This window comes from Harpia harpyja, chromosome 9 (genome assembly GCF_026419915.1).
Source record: "Harpia harpyja isolate bHarHar1 chromosome 9, bHarHar1 primary haplotype, whole genome shotgun sequence".
Classification (NCBI taxonomy): Eukaryota; Metazoa; Chordata; class Aves; order Accipitriformes; family Accipitridae; genus Harpia; species Harpia harpyja.
This window is the reverse complement of record NC_068948.1, coordinates 20,082,556-20,102,358: the sequence shown is the minus strand read 5'-3', so window position 1 is coordinate 20,102,358 and position 19,803 is coordinate 20,082,556. Positions and strand designations below refer to the sequence as shown.

Genomic DNA, 19,803 nt, shown 5'->3' with positions numbered 1-19,803 from the left:
AGTTTTGCTCTCCTCCATGTCAATTCACTCCTTCCCTTTCTTGTCCTTCAAAATGAATGACATTTTCTGAAGTTGTAAGCAATGGAAACACTGGTTTTTGCCATTTCCAGCAAGAAGTTCCTAGATCAGCTCCGTACATTCAGAACTATGAAAGAGACTTCTATGTTTTAGAATAGTAAGAAACCCCTGCCCTACTAAAAATTATGAATGTTTGTTCATGGTTCACTATTCCTTAAAGACCCTGTTTGTTTTTCCCAGAAATTAATCAACCTTTAAGCTAAATATAACAGATGTCTTGATGCGTCTTTGGCAACAACAAAGCAGTACAAAAGTTGTTAGGAGACTTGGGATATTTTCTGGGCTGAAGTTTCTGTGACCCTGAATGTCATGGTACAGTAAAAGTCATCACATTATGGAAAGATCAAATACACTTGCTAGACTAGACATTTTATAGTAAGATAGTAGTAAAATGAAACCACTATGGAAATATATTGGTGTGATTTTTAAATTGTGACTAAATTTACAGGAAATTCTGTATCATTGCTTGTAGAAAAAAAATCAGAGTACCTTCAGACATTGTCTATCTTGTGCTGAATTTCATTAATCTGCTCATGTAAAAATCTCTTCTAGAAACCACTCTACTCAATGTCTTACTGTGGCTTGGTTTTTGCAAGTGGGGTTCCAAAACCTTACTGCAGGTTTGTAGTAGCAACAGTTCATAGTAGTGATGCTGGGTCATACCTTTAAATAGTAATACTTGTTGATGAACAGCCCCACTGTAAAGTCATAAAAAAGCATCAGTGAGTAATTATTTGCTGGCTTGTAAAAGATTTGATCATTTCCTAATTCTCTTAAATACTATGAGTCTTTAAATGTACTGCCAGGAGTAATACTATTGGTATGTTGGCTGTGACTGTGAAAACAGATTCAGGGAATGTACAGAATGTTATCTGAAATGTAATAAACCCCCTGTTTAAGGTTGATACCTCTCCAGTTACAGAATATAACAATAAAGGAAAACCGTCAAGGCTAGAAGAAAGAAATACTCACAGAACTGTCAATGCCAAGAGTAAGGAGCATGATGAAGAATACCACAGCCCAAAATGTAGATCCTGAAAGAGTTGAAATTGCCTCTGGATACAGAATGAAAACTAAACCAGCTCCTGAAATAGAAAAGAAAAAGAAAAAAAAAGTATTACTAAATGATGTTTCTTAGCTTCACAAAAGTGTTCATTTTAATAAGATAAATTATGACTAAGTTGACCTTTACATCAGTCCACATCACACTCTTGAGTAGCTGTTAAAAAAAAATTTGCATTATACCAAAAATATATTCAAAATACTTTAATAATGCACTCATGACAGTTTTGTCTTAAAAAAACCCCCACTATTCCATTCTTTTCTATTTCCAATAATATTTTATGGGATTTGCAACCTCACTAGCTATTTTTCAACTATGTAGTAGAGAAGGAACCATGTGGATGTAAACTCCACTGTTGGCAGGAGAACTCTTGGATGTGATGAGAGATACAGGAACTGAAATCATGGGTGACCTGTTACCAGTGAAAGGACTCTACAGCTAAGCTTACCAGAACCCTCCAAAACAGTAAGCTATGGCAGTGAACAGCAATACTTTTGCAAGATACTATGCAGTGGTAAATGACTGTTGCACAGGGTAAACTTGTGAGGGGCAAGATGTTCGGGAACCTCGATTCAACAGAGGTGGGATGAATCAATACCATTTAGAGTTCACATTTCAGCAAGGCATTTACACACTGAGTTTTAGTTCCAAGTAAGTTAATTCAGGTCACTTCCATGAGATTTTCACACACTTGTTTGAAACAAATATAAACACATTTGCAAATAAATGGTGGACAAAAACAGATAAAACTAGTACAAAATAAACTTCCTACCTTCAGTGGCTACATCCTCAATTTTAACTTTGTGTTCATGAGCCATGTAGCCCAATATGGAGAAAATTGCAAATCCTGAGATGAAGCTTGTGACACAGTTAATGGTGCTAGTCAGCAAAGCATCCCTAATGATGGAGAGAAGAACAGCCCAGTGAAAAAAACCCCACACTTTAAGAACTAGATGGGGATTGTCTTATAGCGATAGGAAGATTCTTGTGAAAATGCTAATTGTGCAATTATCCTGATGATCAAAAGCTCATATCAGCATACTATGCTAGGAAATGACCTACTTCTGTGTACTATTTTGATTTAAAACTGAGTTCTGTTCAAAAAAACAACAAAGCTATGTTAAATGTTAAGATACTAAAGAGTAATGTCATCATCCTAGCTGGTAGCCTTAACATAGCAAGAGAATGGCCTGAAGTGAAAGAGCCTTACTGTTCATCAGTTCATATAAGCAGATATTGAGGAGTATTTTCAGTTAACTCCAGGAGTGCATTTTTAGCAAACTGTGCTGCCATTTAGATGGCACTGGATAACCATCCTTAATCTATAATGAGGTCCCTTCATCTACAAAGTTAGAGAGGCTTTTTCTGAAAAAGATACATCTCTTGTTTATCACATTGTTACAATAGTGAATTTGCTTTAAAGGTTAAATATTATCCAGTGCGCATCACACAGTAACGATTGTACGAAGTTGTGGTTCTAATCAATCTGCCATGGTATTATGATAGACCTATGAGTTTTCCTGGGTATTAATAATCCCTATTACCAAACCTAGCTTGAAGATAAGTAGACCATACATCTTTGGATGTCTGCCTAATCTGCACAGTGTCTTGTAGGTAATCTTTTGCTGCATATGACCTTTAGAATAGAGGACAGGGCTCTATGAACATCAGTAATGCCAAACAGTGCTTTAATAAGCAGAAAGTAAATATGGTTTCCTTTTATCAGTTACACTGCCCAAAAACATAGGTGCCATACACCAAACTTTATCCTCTCCCTTGTATCACTTTATTTTGATAACACTGAAGAATTTATGTCCTGCAATTCTTAAAGTGCTTTCCTGGAGGAAAGCTGCAGGATCAAGAGAGACCAGATTGGACCCATAAACTCAAATTCTTTTCACTTATTAAAGAAGAAAATTGCTAGTTATTTGTCACTGATAAGATGGCAACAGTATTTCTTGTTTCCCACAATTCAAAAACATTCTTATGCAAGTGAATAATGCTTCTTTTTGCTTAGTCAATAACTGGATTATGTGATGCTTATCTCCTTATAAACTGAGCTGAGATAGCTCTCAGTATTTTGCATGTAAAACTAGATCATGATTTAAGTACAGATTTTCACATTTTCTGGCCCTGATTTTCAGTATTGTTACCCTACCTTACATTACTGACACTATTCCTCTCAAGGAAGGTGTATTGAAGCACAGATGGGCCAGTATAGTGCTGAGTTATGGCCTTCATTTGGAAACAGTACTATTTTCAATTTGTACTGTTTCAAGAAAGCCTTTTGAACAAAATATGTCAGCACATTATGGAGTTATTTGACCAAAAGAAGGATATTTTTAAGTGTTGTAAATGCTACTGAATTGAAGCTTGTTTTTATGGTTAGAACTAAAAGACAGTATTTAATGAAACTATAGATTACTCTTACAGGGAAAGCAAGGCTTGTGAAGAAACATTGGACAAATATAGTAAGCTAAGAACTAAATAATATGATTTCACATATAGTCTGTGGTGTTTTCTTAGTTTCAAGTGGATTTTTTTCCATTTCAGAGCAAATTAGAATGCAGAAGAAAAACAGTTATATAGGGAGCTGCTATGGGATTAATGCAAAATTATTTGCAGAAGACAATAAAAGTTATTTTGGAAGATTGCTGTGGCTAGCATTCCAACTGAAGGGTTCTCAAACCTGGTAATACTACCTACTGCAAATAATCAGCTGGCAACCTAAAGTTTCTCTGGATTAAGTACAAAGCTCTCTGAAGTCAGTGGAAGTATTCCATGATTTTGGTTTTCAATCTGGTTTAGGGAGTTCAAATCTGTATATTTTCTTGTACCTTTTTACTCTAAAATTTTTTTTGCTATCCTTCAGTTCACAATGTATTTATAATACATGTACTTTCTGCATTTATATTTCATGGGAAAATTTAAAGTGATGCTTGTTTTCATTCCAAAATGGAATGTTAACAAAAATTCTAAATGTTGGAAGTTCTCAGAAGGTGCAGAGCAGTTCTCGTTGAATTTCCATGGCGGTGATTCAGCAAGACACTTACAAACTGACTTGATTTAAAGTGCATTCCTAAATTGGAGCTCAACATAAAATATCAGAAATATAATCCCAATATAATCCCAAAGCACAGAAACACTTCTGGAAACTGGAATCCTTCTGCTTTTGGCTCCTGGACCGATAAGATTTCATCCTGTGTTCACTGTTGCACTTAACGGTACTTTTGAAAGGCAAACACAAGCACAGTTTACACAGCTGTTTAAAGTCCAAACCTAATCCCATTCTGGTTTGCTGTACAGCAGATATCTTGGCAGGTTCCTGTTACTAAAATTTCAGTAAGGAAGACAGTGTTTCAAGATTTGGGTTGGTTGCTATGTCTACACAAGACTGACCATCATTAATAAATGACTAAAGATAAAAAGATAGCTTAATACTTATTCCAGCTGCAGTTAGAGTAAAATAGTATCATTCTGAAGCAGTATGAAAGAATAGGCTGTCTTACCTGTAACAGTTGTTGTCAAACTTATTGTAACTGGCAAATGCAATTAAAACACCAAACCCGGCTCCTAAGGAGTAAAATATCTGAGTAGCTGCATCAATCCATACCTGCATAATGACACCAACATTGTCAGTGTCAGTTCAGTCTGAAAGATACATCAGGGAAATGCAAGAAGTGTACAAGACATCTGGCTTTTGAAAAATGATCAGCATTCATGCTTATGGGAGTGTAACTGCTTCTCAGCCCCCATGAGATGTCACATGGAGCACAGTTGTGATCTGGAATGGCTTAACCCGAAATAGTAAGGGCCAATGCAGCGGGCAAGTTCTCAGTGCATGCACACTGCTACCACGGTGGTGTGTACCAGTTGGATCTGTACTTCTGAGCTTTTACTGAGTACTGAAATGATTACATGATTTTTCTCCTTGTGACAGAAATACACTTCCAATAGTTCTTGTTCCAATTTATTTTGGAATGTACAACCAGAAAACTAAAAATAGTTAATGGGTCAAGAGTTACAGGACATTTTCTTTCCCATAAGAGAGCTTTCTTCATGGGACTGTTAGTACACTTTATATGATGCTTTCTTGTTTCAGAAGCTGAAGCATGACTGACTTGCTGTGAACAGAACCATGCAGGTTATCTGTCACCTTTCCCACTTAGTTGGAGAAGGAGTTATTGCTGATAGTCATGAATTTTCAGTTTAGATGCAGCTTGGTCATTCTCAGAATTGTCCACTAGGGAAAACATGTTTTTAATGCTATAGCATTTTCTAAAGTGACCCTCCAGCCCAACATCCAACCAAGATGTGCAGACAGCAGTCAGGAGCAACAGTGCTGGTCTCCTGAATCAGAAGCCTGAAAATAGCCTACCCTGGTTAATGAGGGTTTCACTTACTCAGTTGTTACGCAGAGATATTTAAACAAGCATCTTCAACAAGGGTAATGAAGCCAATGGAGTGAATAATACTCAACATTTCTCAAAATGAGATCTTCAGTTTTTGATTAAGTCTGCCAAGTGCTCAAGACTATGAAAAGCGCTGGATTTCATCTCCATCCATCTCTACAAAATCAGATCCAATGTATCTACTCAGCAGCGGCTTTCTAATAGATCTAAGCAACATATGAGCTCCATTTGCATTGGGATTTTAATGCTGAGCTTTCACATTTGGCCCAATGGAAAGAGAGTGAGTGCCTTATCCCATCCTAACATGATATGAAAGCACTTATGCTAGTGGTCTATTTTTTTTCTCAACATAGATGATAGATGCTTTTAACTACTGCCTGTTGAAGGCTGAGAACCATTTATTGAACTCTAGATTTGTAGAGAAACTTAGTTTTATGAACTGTTGAGAGTTAATTACTTGAAAGTTAATATGTAGAACAATCTATGATGTGTTTATTGCAAACCGGTGGATAGGGGGATATGATTTCTCTCAAATTGCAGTTCATACAGGGCTTTTAGGTATCATGGATTTCTTTTACTAAATAGCAAAACAATCCCGTAAAATTAATTCCTTGCTCATTCCTTTCATATACCCAGTTACATCTGAATGTTCTATCTCCACACAAAAGTTGAGATCAAATAGAGTTGTACTCTCTGAAGAGTGTTTATGTAGATAAGAGTGCAGAAGGGGGGATGCAAAGCCTCCTATAATTTTTCTTGTTTTTTAAAACTTCCCATAACTTGTGTTGTTAACGAATTCCTGAAATTTTTTAAAATAAATTTTGCTTAAACTATAACTAGATCTGCATGCTGCCACCATAAGGCACTTGGTTTTAGTGGCTCTCTAGCTCTTTTGTGTCTTGCCAGTGGAGTCGTACTCATTATACTTCCCCTTGCTTAAGGGTGCTTGAATAGTAAGAATGTGCTTAAGTCCTATTGATTCAAATAAGCGGTTATCACCTGCTGCCTACCAAAGGAGTTATGCATATGCTTACCTATCTGTTGAGTACAAGTCTTGGCTCTTAGTAGCTGATAAGGAAACAAATTGAGAAGATCAAGGTGAAGGAAAAAAGAGCAGAAACCAGAAATTACTTTAGAACTAAGATTAAATGCAAAACATTCCCTTTGTTACAACAAAGCAGGATGTGAAACAGACAGTGGGGCTGGTTCTTCTTCAGTTTACACTTGTGTTCTCTGTTCACTTCAGCTGGATGGCTTCTGATTGATGCATAGTCTAATATATTTTATGGTAGGATATTGTTTTTATATGCATTAAAAATGAAAAAACAGAAACATTTTACAGAAGGCAGTCATCAATCTTTCTAGCTTTCTTCATAGTTGTTTATGCCATTATAACTTCTGTGCATATTCTTTCTTGTGTATGTGGATTTAAAGAATCACTGTGCTGTGTGGAGAGGAAATATTGTGTGCACCCCCAGATGTTATATAATCTTCAGGAAACTTGTTAAGGTCTATGAAAGAGTGAGTGTCTTCCTCATGTCTGATTTAACTCTGTATTTAACGCTGATTCCTTTAGCAGAACAGAAGTGTAGCTGCTGTTTTACACAGATGTTTAATGTATCCATTTGTGTAGTGGAGATGAGTATTGTGGCTTTGTAGCTCCTGGACTTTCAGCAAGGAGTGTAGCTGGGCATTGGTCTAGTTAAGAGGTCTTCAGGTGAATATCTTTCTGTCCTTTTTATAGACACACTCTTTGTGGGTTCAATATCCCTGAAAATTGAGGTGTCTTAGGGCTTGCTCAGTGCTGTGCAATATGCGGCCCTATAAAATGAGGCAGACCTTGACATTGATCAGGATGCTGTAAGGTCTTTAGAAGAGCATTGGCAGAGCCCTCTGTAGGTCATTACTGTTTGTGACTTACGATGTTTCTTTGTTAGGTTCATCATTTGGGAGAAGAAAAATCATAAATCAGAAAGATTCAGGGACGCATTGACATAGAACTGAAGCAGGAGTCTATTCTTTGGAGCCTGAGGACAGACTAAACACACAAGCCTATTGCAGCAGCAGGTATCCCAGTCTGAGCAGGAGAAAGGCTGACTTGACAAAGTAGTTCATGAAACTTCTCCTTATAACTGATCTTTAGTCTTTTATTATTCTAGAGCAACTTTTTTTGTTGTTGTCTGAAAAATTTAGTCTTGGAAAACAAATAACTTTAGGGTCATCCAAATAGCAGCTGCAGAAATATTAAGCCACGAAACAGCAGTGCACAGAATATCCTTCCAAAAGCAGAAGGCAGATATGATTATGGAGGCCTAGATTCTGAGCTGATGCAAGCTGGCACAGCTCCATAGACAGCTAGTTGAACTTGTGATGTTTTTTGCCAAACAGCACTTAAAATGTATAAGAAAAATTTAAGCACCTCCTTTGTTAATCCTTGCATCTTTGTATTTATGTGTATGCATAAGTGTGAACTACTGAGGTGGCTACTGCCTTGTTGACAAAGGTGGATGGAAGTCCCATATTTGAAGTTTGGTTTGACTATTACAAATAGAGTGAGAAAGGGTCTGGGTTCTGGTGATAACTTCTGTTGTTGAAGAAATGCCCGTTTCCAAATTTAGTATTACAAAACCAAGGAAGGATTGTTTTGCTAAGAGTATATAAAATAGGTCTGTATTCTCACACTCAAGGTCTTTTTAATTATTCAGGAAAAATCAAGATAGGATGCATAGGAAATGTACAGTGCAACTATGTACAGACTGCAGACATCTCTGAAAGCTACAAATTTTCAAGACAGTTAATTTCCTTCTAGTAGAACTATGTCCTTGCTTTTCAGTTTTGTAACCATTTGAATGGCCTTGTGACCCGTCCACAGAGATACTGGTGTTTTATAAATGATTTATGATACTTTTAGAACAGCACAGTGGTAAGATCTCTCTGTAGTCACCAGATCATTGTTCTTCATAGGTCTGAAATGCTGGTAATTTCATGAGTTAGTGACTATACTCACAGATCTTGCTTTACAAGGGATGAAATAATTCTTAGTTCTAAGGTACTCCACAAATTGAGTTGGTTTGGATATATTTAATGAGAATTTCTTGCAATGTTGTTAAATGATACAGTGAAATGTACATTACTTTCGATAGTAAGATAAGAACACCATACTATTGAAAATCTCATTTGTATGAAGGACCATGATTTGATTAGGTGAGTTAGTCCTGAATTAGTAGGTTTAGCAAGGTTTTCATAGGCCAGCATTTTTGTTTACTAGGTTAATATTTAACCTAGTAATTAATCAAAATCACAAAGAAAAATTTTCTCCTTGGGGAAATACTTAGCCTTTTGAGAACTAAATTTTTGCATGACTCCATTTTCATGTATAAAGCATACTGCAGTTTACAGGGTACACAGACAAAGCATGAACTTTAAGGGACTGCCGCACCTGAAAACTGCCCTTGCACAGGTTTTTTGTGATCAGAACAGATTGGGTTCAGGCTGAGATAGTCCTGTTATGGAGAGTGTTGGAAAGTTAGACTATCAGGGATAGTGGACTAGTGCTTACGCAAAAGCAGAAGTGTGGCTATATAATTTCAGAAATTACCTCTAATATTTTCAGTTTTAGTAACAGGGGCAACAGGTTTAATAATAACAAGGGAATGAGAGCAGAAGAGTATACTTACTGTGGCTTCTTTTAATCTTCTGAAATCTATGTGCAGGTATGCATTTATTCCATTGTATGCACCTGGCAGGGTTATTCCATGTATTAACAAGACAAATAATACAACATAAGGCAAAGTGGCTGTTATCCAAACAACCTGCAAACAACAGAGATCCCAAAGGTTAATCAACTGTTACAGAAGATTTAAGAATGTGTGAAAAATACAGCTGGCACTTCCTTGGTTTTGTCCATTCAATTCAATGGAAAAGCTCTTTATAGGACATCTTGGGGGAAAATGCTGTTATGTATCATAAGTCTTTACATGTGCATGTTTACAGGTACCAGTAGGAGACAGTTTTGACAAACAGAAGACTTGGAGTGCTTATATATTACCTGTGTGTGTTAGACTGCTGATTAGCTCTTCGGCTATATATTCATTCACTAAACAAGTGCAATCATTGCCTCCTGTTAGGTGATACTTTCATGAAAATGTACAAAAAACTCTAAGATGTATCCAACCCTAGAATTTCCGTTCAGGTGTTTTCTGAGGGATGTCAAAGAGTAATTTCAAATTACTTTTGCCAGATACTTCTCTTGTCATGGCATTTTATATAATAAAACCAAAGCATCTTAAACCATTGAAACATTAGTACATTTCGCTAAGAATAGGAGGCACGTTTAAGACAATTTAAAGTCTTTCAAAATATTTTCTGGATGAGACCACTAATGCTGAATTGAAAATAATATGCTAATAAAATTTCCAGTTGGAATATTACACAAGCAAAACTTGTAAATAAAATAAAGGCTGAATCGGGATTGTGTATTTCCACTGTACATATATGAAGGCCTCTCACATGGTTTGGTCCCTGAGGATCCCTCCGAAGCAGTGATTTAGTCTCTTGCTTTCTAAAATTAGGAGACTTCTTAAAGGAGACAGGGAACATAGTTGAGATAGAAGGACAATATTAGCTCTACCTTTCCTGAAGTCTTCACGCCTTTCCACAGACTAAAGAAAAGAATGATTACCACGACCAAGAGGCAGAGGGAAAGTTGCCAGCGAGGCAAGCCAAGGTCATGGATTCCACGGCTTTCGTGCAGGTGCAGAACTCCTCGCCTACATACCAGATACACAGAAACAAAGCGATGTCACTGAGGGAAAAAGGGTTTTACATATCTCATCCTGTGGGGAGCAGAAATGGATGCTGCACTGCGGTAGTAGTTGCCCTACTGACATCACTAGCAGTTAGTGAAATCTGTTTTGTGAAGCCATGTATTGTGCTTCTTCCTTCAATGCCTTTGTGGTCTCACTGGCCCTCTGTGTCTGTTTAGCACCATAGTGCCATAATGATAGCACTCTCTCCTTCACTGGAAATATTTGGGGATTTTGGAAGTGTCATTCATTGATTCTTGCTTGAATGCTGAACAGGTGCCCAGAGAGGCTGCAGAATCTCTTCCTTGGAGATTTTAAAACTTAGGCAGTAAAGGCCTTGAGCAGACTGATTTACTTTTGAAGTTAGCCTTGCTTTTGGGTAAGGAGTTGTATTAGATGACCTTCAGAGACCTCTTTCAACCTAAATTATTTTGTGATTCTAGATAAGCAAACAGCTGGCTTTCTGTAACTTGAGCAGCTCCAAAGTTACTCTCAATTTCTTTTTGAATAGGCTATTGTGAGGCTGCAAAAAAGTGGTTGGATAGGAAAAGCTACAGTTGGTAAATTTAAACTGGACATAGTGCTCTCTGTTGTCCACTGAGACAGTGGAGTGACAGCAGAGGAAATTCTGTTGCTTACTAGGGCAGGCTAATTCTTTTGAGATCTACACAGTGAAATGGACTGAAGTGTAGGAAAGAGTGTTTGTCCTCACGACTGGTGAGATCTACAATTAGAGCTGTCAAAACACATTGTGTGCAACAGGCACAGGGATATGGGAGAGATGTTATAGTGGATCTCCGTCCCTTTAACTCAGTTCTGTGCTATTGAAGTGTCTCTTGCTGCTTTTACAAATCTAAAAAATTCAGAAATATTTTCCTTTACTAAAAGCTGCATTTGCACAGAGGAATGGCATTGCGGCTGGAGCCCTGCACTAGAGGTGAATTACAGAGCTAACTCCTGGTTCTGATATGAATCTACAGAATGCTGGCTCAGGGATTCAATTTCTTAGTGTTTCAGTGCCCATCCAGGTAAAATGGTCACGACCTTCCTTGTCTCCTTCCCTTTCTCTATCACCTTTTATTTGCAGTGCACTGCTTGGGTGAAATAGAAAATTGATCTCTGTTGGCTTCTCTTAGCACCATGATAGTACAAACAAATCAAATCAAAAAAGCCCTTTTCACTGGAAGACCCTGACATGTTTTATGAAGATAACTGCATTTTAGAGAAACTGAAGTACCAAGTGATTTGCCCTGCATGACTGCAGACATGTAGAGACTAAAGCCTGAGGAGTCTAATTCCAGCCCCATTGGCTGTGCCCGTACAATCTCTTACTAGATAGATGGTGCTTCAGAATTAACTTAAGCACTTGTCTTATCAGGTCAGAGATGAGTGAAATAGTTGAGTAAGTTCCAAGATAGGGCAAACCTGTGTCAACTTAAATGGGGAAAACTGAAAAATGTATCTGTGTTACTTAAACTGTAGAAACATGCTGGGAAAATTAAGGCCCATTAGAACGATTCATCTAGTAATATGAAAGAGTTGCACACAATTCCCTTTTGATCCCTAAAGCATCAAGATATGGTCAGCTAAGAATTGTAATAGTTCTGCTTCTCTAGTTTCTCATATTTAATAAGAAATGCTGTATTTTTGAACTGTTCCTATGATTAATCCCAGGTTGGATAAAAGATACTTGTAGAAAGCATCCTCCTAAATCAAGCAGCTGATTTAGGAGGATGCTTTCTACAAGTATCTTTTATCCAACCTGGGATTATTGTAAGGCTAATAACAAGCAAGGCATTAAAAGGGTAGTGACCATGTGTTTGTGGCATATATTCAAGAATGTTCCTATTTAGAAAGTATGAGGTGAGTTTAACTCCTATTATACAACAATGTAGCTATATAATAATACAGCTGTTACCTATGGAAAAAGTAAAACATAGAGGCAGACTTCTTGATATCTCATCTAAAAACCTATTATCTTTAATTAAATGTAAATAAACAGGTAGGTCTCATTCAACTTTTGCTTTGAGCGTCAATGAAAGCTACTTGTATTTCTGCTAATAAAGCATAATTTGCCAGAGGATCCACAGGTATAAGTGAATCCTGGGCAGGATTCCATTCTAAACTTATCAGCTTGGGCAGTGATAAGTATAGCCAGGAAAAGCTTCACAGGTTTCTGATGAGAACATTTGTCCAGGATCTTGGGAGGGTTTTGGCAATCTGTGCTATCGTAGTTACACTGCTATCACTGTCATAGCTGGATGTTGTAAAGAAAGTCCTTTGGATTATGATATGTAGATGTCTACTCAGAAAAACTGAATCTGAACTTGCATTCTTTGTTGCCCATTTAACTTTCTATTCTTCTTGCCCAAATATTTTTCTAGATTTGCAAAGAAGGCTGCTTCCTTGTGTGTTTGCTTTCCAAGAAGCAGCTAGCAATGTATCTTACTGTTTGGAACACTTGCCAGAACTGCCATTTCAAATGCAAGATTCCCAGGATTTTCAGGAGAATCTCCATTCCAAGAGTTCTGCTCCCTTAATCAGGGTAAGGGATCATACAATAGGAAGAGAAAAATACTTCTGTAACCAGTCAAAACAGCTGTGTAACTGGGCAGCTAAGCAAGGAAATCTTCATAGACAGCTGCTGTTTCTGAGCTGTAATTCTAGCAGGTTTTGTTTCCTTTTCCTTTTTTCTTTTTTGTTTTTCTTTGTGACCTCTGAAGAGAAGTCACAGAAGCTTTCTGATAGGTGCCCTTTTTGAGGGTTGCTGGGAAGTAGTTCATGAATGTTTACCTACTAGAAGCTACATTTCTGTTCAGGTGGCACCATAAAGTATAAAAGATCTAGTGCTAGACTGCAATTTAGGTTAAGATGTGCTGACATGTGAAGAGATGGAGGGGAGAAGCAGTGGCCAAAGTATTAGGTAGACTAAGCCTTCTTGGTTTGAAGGATATAGCTCTGTAACATTCTTTGAAAAACAGTCATTTTTTGGAGAAGGGAAAATTTGACAAGAACTTTGCATCCATCATGTTCATCCAAGTTAGTATACATCAGTGATGCTATAGAAAATTCAGTTAGTTCAATTATGCCACAATTATTTCACATCAAGGAATACTTACTTCAGGAGCAGCTGAGGCTGTTTTTAGCCTGTCTGTGTTAAGGCAGGTTGAGTGGTAAATCCCTGACTGGCTCCTTTAGATTATACTTGGTCACTTCCTTTATACTGGCCACAAAGAAGAAAATGTGAAGTGAGAGATACTGCAAGATTCCCCATTCAGGAAGCTCTGAGGTCAAAACACCTGAATTTTCAGCCTTTTGATATTACAGCAGAATAATGCAACGTGGCCAACGTCCATTCCTGAATTGAGGTTGCCTTCACTAGCTGCAGGATTGTCCCACTTCCCAATGCTATAAAGACATGTGCAAGTCAGACAAAGTGGCATAAACTGATCTCTCTTAAATCTCTAAGCCAGGGAACCAGAGGAGGTACAGCACCAACTAGTATCAGCCTCTGTTGTCTGTCAACTTCTTTAAATTATGTTGAAAGCTACTGAGAATGTCTTAAGTAAAAGCTTCTGAAAGTGATTCTTGTTTCCTAAGTACAGAGATATTTGTCCAATTCTGCTAACAAACTCTCATAATTTAGAACTCTGAGTCAAAGAGAAAGGAAAAATCAGGGGTAGTGAGACAACTAGAATTAGTATTTTGCTTGCAGATTGTTGTTATTGAGAAAAGAATGAAAGTAGATGAGAAATACGTGCAAAAAGGAGAAGAAAATGTTATGGGGGAAGATTGAGAATAAACATTAACAGATGGAGCTGACAAAGTAGAACAGGGACCTATTATATTATGCTCAGCAAAGTATACAAGAGGAGCTAATAAATTGTTTAAGTTTTCTGATATTCTAGTCAGAGCTTTAGCAATATTTAGTTAGTACAGCACCAAGAATCAAAGAACATGCACTAGAGATAAGAAATTAACTTTTTTTAATCAGGGATTTATGCAAAGGAACCTGATTTATGCTAAGACTGCTTTCCATGTGAGGGAGTGTAAACTACATTTGCAATAAATTTGAGACTGTACATCACTGTAAATATGGGTCCCAAGAGTCTTTCTGCCTGTCTGCAAGAGGAGCAGGAATGAGAAGGGATTTCAGACTGAAGCTGCATTCAGAGATTCTGGTTTCTCTCTTTGTGAGATTTCTTCTTATTCTCTCCTTCCCTGTGCTCTCTGCTGGGAAGATTCCCGTAGTCACCCAATAACTCTGGCACCAGTTCTTGCCTTACTTCCACACTGTGTTCAGCTAAAAGGAAATAGTTCATCTCCGTTGAACTCAGCAAACAGTGATTCATTTGCTAGTACCACTATCTTCTGTTTTGTCTTTGTGCAGCACTTGGGTCCTCTTTAATTTGGTGTCAGATCGCGGAAAGCCAACAGGAAGCCTAGCTGTTTAGTAGTCATACATGAACCCTACTAAAGACAAATTATTGAGGAGGCAAGGGGGCAGCTGCTCAGTGGGACTCAGTAAATGAAGGATCCAGTCGTAGTTCTAATAATAGGTAATGTTGGAACCAATAAGTTCATCTCTGTGTCTTAGTGTTCCCATCTCTAAAATAAGGATTATTATGAACCTTTGCTTTGTCTCCACTCTCAGCCACTCAGAATATACTCTTTATGGAAGTGGTGAGTATTTGAGTATAAACAGGGAATCAAACCAATGGAAAAAGAAATGCCAAGGGTCATGATCTGAAAATTACTCTGTATCTTCTTCACTCCAAAACATTTAATCCATAGCCAGAAAACAGGAGGTAAGAGTTTTAGGTATAGAATTCTCCTAGACTTTTTTGTCAGACTGGTTCTTTCTAAGGACTTTCTAAGGAGCCTTTTGTATTCTTCATCCCTAGACAGATTTACATGATTGTATTTTGGAAATTTAGAAGGTTTTGTACAAACAGATCGAGTTAAAGGTCTTGGAGTAGGCCTCGTTTTTCCAATCCCAAATCAACTATAATTTTATGTTTCAATCCAGATATGATTACACAGCTCTATAGGCTCATTCTTTCTCTTTTTATTAAAGGCAAAAGTTATTTGCCAAAATTTGATGTGATCAATAGAAGGGTGTCATTCCTGTAAACTATTTTCAGATGTGTTGTATCAGATTTGTTCAGATTGCAAAAATGTCATCAACTTGTCAGCAAATTAGTATGTTAACTAACAAATGTATTTGTTAGTTAACATATTAAGTAATTCTAAAAACTTAAGTACTTCTAAGAACTTCCAAGTAGTTCTAAAAGTTAGTAGTCACTGTTATGGGATCAAACCCAAATGGCGTGCATAGAGTAAGTATCACAAATTGGCTAAGATATAAATAGATATAGTCCTGGTCTCCTGAGCTCTATTCCCTATTCTAGTAGTTAGACTAGTTTTTTTATGATTTAGAACTTAATGCAAATTGTAGATTGAAGTTGCTAAAAGAACTGTCAGTGTATACAGTGTGCAATCTATAGAAATTAAATTATATAGTCAATTTAGAAGGCAATTTGAAGCATGATAATTGTGCTCAATTAGAAGAGTCTCCTACATGCATCTCTTGTGTAACATATTTGGGCAACCATAGTTCAGTTGTCATTGCTGCCAGTTTCCATCAGAGCATAAAATATGGTTGGTTCTTTTTTCTGTGGAAGGTTAGCTATCCGCATTAAGCAGGTGTGGATAGAGGTCTTCTTGCACAGTTTGCCAGGCTCCAGGTATTTTTACTTCAGGTGCAGCACAGCTTAAATTCAGCTGTATTGTTTCCATGGCAGTTTGTGTCCACAAGGTGTATATCCACAGCTGTGTGGGGCAGACCTTGTGGTACAAACCCTGCAGACCTGAGCCGGCTCCACGCAGACTGAACACCAGTGTCTCCTCACTGTAATTCTGGGGCTACGGACGCAGTACAGAGATAGCAGTGTCTCTCCACATGAAGTCAGCGAAATGCAACAGGGTTAGCCTGGCTCAGACCCAGCTCTGCCATACATACAGCTGCTGTCTGAGCTGCTTGGGTGTGTCTGGGTGCTTTGTAAAGAGCTCAGAGTAAGGCATCACTGCAATGCAGGATAGCCTGGCTCCCGGAGAGTGCTCTCGTACAGCCAAGAACATAGGAGAGTGGTGCTGAGCCATCCGATGTGCAGTGCTACATGTGCACTTACATACCTCTCCCCCACCCTGGAGCACTGGGCACGCTTCAGAGGCATGCCAGGGGCTCTGCAGCAGCCAGGCAGCTTGGGTTCAGCTGGACGTACTCACTCCAGCTCTGTTGGATACTGCATTGTCTTTTGCCAACACCTTTGTTGCCTGGGTTTTTCTGTTTCTCAAGATATTTCAGCTCCCTCTTGTGTTGGAGAATGGAGCTGTGTAATGGACTTCAAGCTAGATTTTGGGAATCACTTACAGAAAGATAATTTACCAGTGGCACCCTGGCTGGCATAAAATTAATTTTTATTTGTACTGAATGAAATGGTATTTCTTTTTGAATCACGACAATCCTGAAATTATATGTGGCCACTAGGACTAAACTCTTCATTCACTGAGAATGTTTTTCTCAACTCACTGAAGTCTTCACCCAGCTTAATTCTCCCATTAACTCGATAATTCTGACCTCCCCTGCTATTTGTGCCACACTTCAACACACTGAGGTCTGCACAGCACTCTGAAAAAAGAGATTTTCAAAATCTGCTTTTAAACCCATTATATTGAGATCTGCAGATAGGAAACGCTTGAATTTCAGCCCTCTGCAGCTCTAATGAATACTGAACTCCTGAAAAAAGTTTATTGTTTGAGGATACATGGCAAAGCAGTTAGAGCACATGTGCTCCCAACTGCCCCAGCCCTTAGCAAGTTAAATGTTGCTTCAGTCAGCATTCTCAATGGGCCATGCACTGCCCTAGACAGGAAGGTGGTGAAAGAAGAGCCCCAGCCTCTCCAAAGCAGCTGTTGACCTTTCATGAAGCTTTACTGATTTCAGAAGAGCCACATGGAAAGACACAAAGTTGCCAGAAGAAAATCAACCATAGGAATAGGCTCATGCACCACAAATTGAGGACATTTCAACAAATGAATGCTCACTCTGTGGTTTGACATTTGTTGTAATGCTGGGTCCTTTATACAGTGAGGTTAAGTTTGTAACCTTTTCATGGATTAATGCTTAGATGTGATAGTTTAGGATGAGCAAAACACTCTGCCTATAGGAAGCAACACATAAAACACTAGTGGTGGTACCATGTCAGTAGTGTGTTGTAGAGAACATTTGACAGGAAACAGGTGAATACAAATAAATGAGTGTTTAGTTGTGTGTGACACCATTATTGGCTTTGTCTTGAGCAATATAAGCAGGTGGAGATGTTCCACAGAGAAAGGCTCTGCTTCTGCTTGCCAGGATTTCAAATGCAAGGTAATATAGGGGACCTGCTGCAGCACTGATCTCAGCTGTGGTAATTATTGCTCAGAGCTTGGTACCACTACCAAACTACATAGGACTCTGTATGTAAAGGTAGCATTTAGAATTCCTCCTACAAGTTAGCACAAAGCAAGCCAGTTGCATGCAGCATAATGTGCAGCTCCTGACATTTGCAATATCTCATATCCCCCCCCCCCCCCCCGCAAATTTAAGTTGGCAAAGTGGTCATTATTCCAGTTTTCTGGACTTGCTACACAAGGGTGTGTTGCGGTTTAGGAATCATTTCCATAAAGCTGTCCAAAGCCTAAGAACATGTGTACACACTTACGTGGATTGACTTCCACTGTACTTGCATTTGATTTCTTTTCTCTTTGTGTAAGTAAATGGTCAACAAATGTGAAGATGTGAACATATGTGAAAAGTAAATGTCAAAGCTGCACATGTAAATATTTGTGGAATAGCTTTTTTTATTTTAAGCACATAAATACTTGTACCATAAATTTCTGTGCACTGAGTGAAAAAGAGAAAGATCGAGTTACTTAGTTGAGTCCAAAAAAGTCAACACAATCAAAAAGTAAATAAACAATGTGTTCAAAAAGTAAATATACAATGTGTAGGGATGCAAATATGTTAGTCTCAGACTATGGATGTGTAAACAATGCACCCAAACTTCCTAAATGCGCCTGTGCAGTTAATATAGAATTGATATCTCAAGCAGCTTGCTTATTGCCATAAATTTCCCACATAAAGTATTTAATAATGTACCTAATTCTAAGCCCACTGAAATCAGAGGAGGAGCTCGGTTACATTCTGGGGATTTTCTAGGGGTGAAGGTACAGAACCTAGCTAGAATTATTGATAGTCTTTGATTGTGTGATTTCTATGCAGGTAAACAGATGACTGCTACCCAACTTCAAACCTGTCAGAAACACCTGACAACTTTCCTTACAATTAAGATGCAAAAGATGAGTAAGTCTAGATGTCTAGAGAGGTTCTTAATTTTTCATTGCGTACAAACTCTCTAATTAGTTTACAGGGTATGGACGTTGCATGAAGAAACCTCCTAAAGAAGCTTCAGATGTATTCAGTGGAGGTTTGTTGTCCAGGAGAGTGGTATCATTGAGAATTGCTGATCACGTTTAGCATGAGCTTAGAGTCTTTTCTTACCAGATATGATTAGCAGAATATAGGGCTATCCACTCTCATTAGTTCTTGTTGTCTGATTCAGTTTTTATAAGCATTTATAGGCAGAATTGTGTATGCTTAATTGAAGTGGTGTTTTCTCTCTTTTGGGAGAGGTTGCTTCAGAGTTGTTTTATGGGGATAGGTTCCTGCATCTTCCTTTGAAGCACATAGTGTTGATCACTCCATTTTACATGATACTGTACTATGTGGACCTTTTGGTCTGTGGTGGTATTTCTGGTGAAGACTTGTACCCCAAAGCACAAGCCTATTGGTCTATAAAAGTAACCTTTGCTGTGTAGGGTGAGGGTTTTTTCAGAATAGTCTTGGTTCACACACTCCTCATAAATTTATGTTCATAAATATGATAGACGTAGACTGCCGTGACTGAACGTTGTCTTTATTTCTTGTTCTTAGGTAGCTTTTTGCAATTACTCACAGCTGGGCAGACTTGTGAATTCTGTGAGTTTTCTTTACTGAATCTGGCACAAAAATTTCCTGTAAAAATGTGTTTTATTTCTTACACAGAAAGAATGGATTACAGCCCTGAGAAAAAGTACTATCAGAGGAAAATAGCTGTAGCTCAATAAATTTGTTGACAATTTCACTGTTTTGTTTAAAAAATTGCCAGGATTTGTTCCTATAATAGCTCATGATTTTTTACAGGCACAGTACCTCATGAGAAGAATAGTGCTTTTGTTCCTCCGAACTGGTATTTCTTAACTGTCAGCAAATGAAAGCAAGATGGTAACAAACTTTTCCCAGACACAAGAATGGAGAGAACAAATATAAAGTATACCTGTATTCAGATAAAGTATTTAAATA

General features: G+C 37.9%; 1 protein-coding gene across 1 annotated transcript in view; it reads right to left on the bottom strand.

Moving 5' to 3' along the window:
* SLC6A2 (solute carrier family 6 member 2) overlaps positions 1–19,803 on the bottom strand; it is a 75,205-nt gene that overhangs the window by 24,559 nt on the left and 30,843 nt on the right. The window contains exons 4-8 of the mRNA XM_052797935.1: positions 10,184–10,322; positions 9,231–9,365; positions 4,651–4,754; positions 1,914–2,038; positions 1,051–1,163 (exon numbers count right to left, since the gene is read on the bottom strand). Of these exons, the coding sequence (XP_052653895.1) occupies positions 1,051–1,163; positions 1,914–2,038; positions 4,651–4,754; positions 9,231–9,365; positions 10,184–10,322 (616 nt within the window). The remainder of the gene's footprint in view (positions 1–1,050; positions 1,164–1,913; positions 2,039–4,650; positions 4,755–9,230; positions 9,366–10,183; positions 10,323–19,803) is intronic.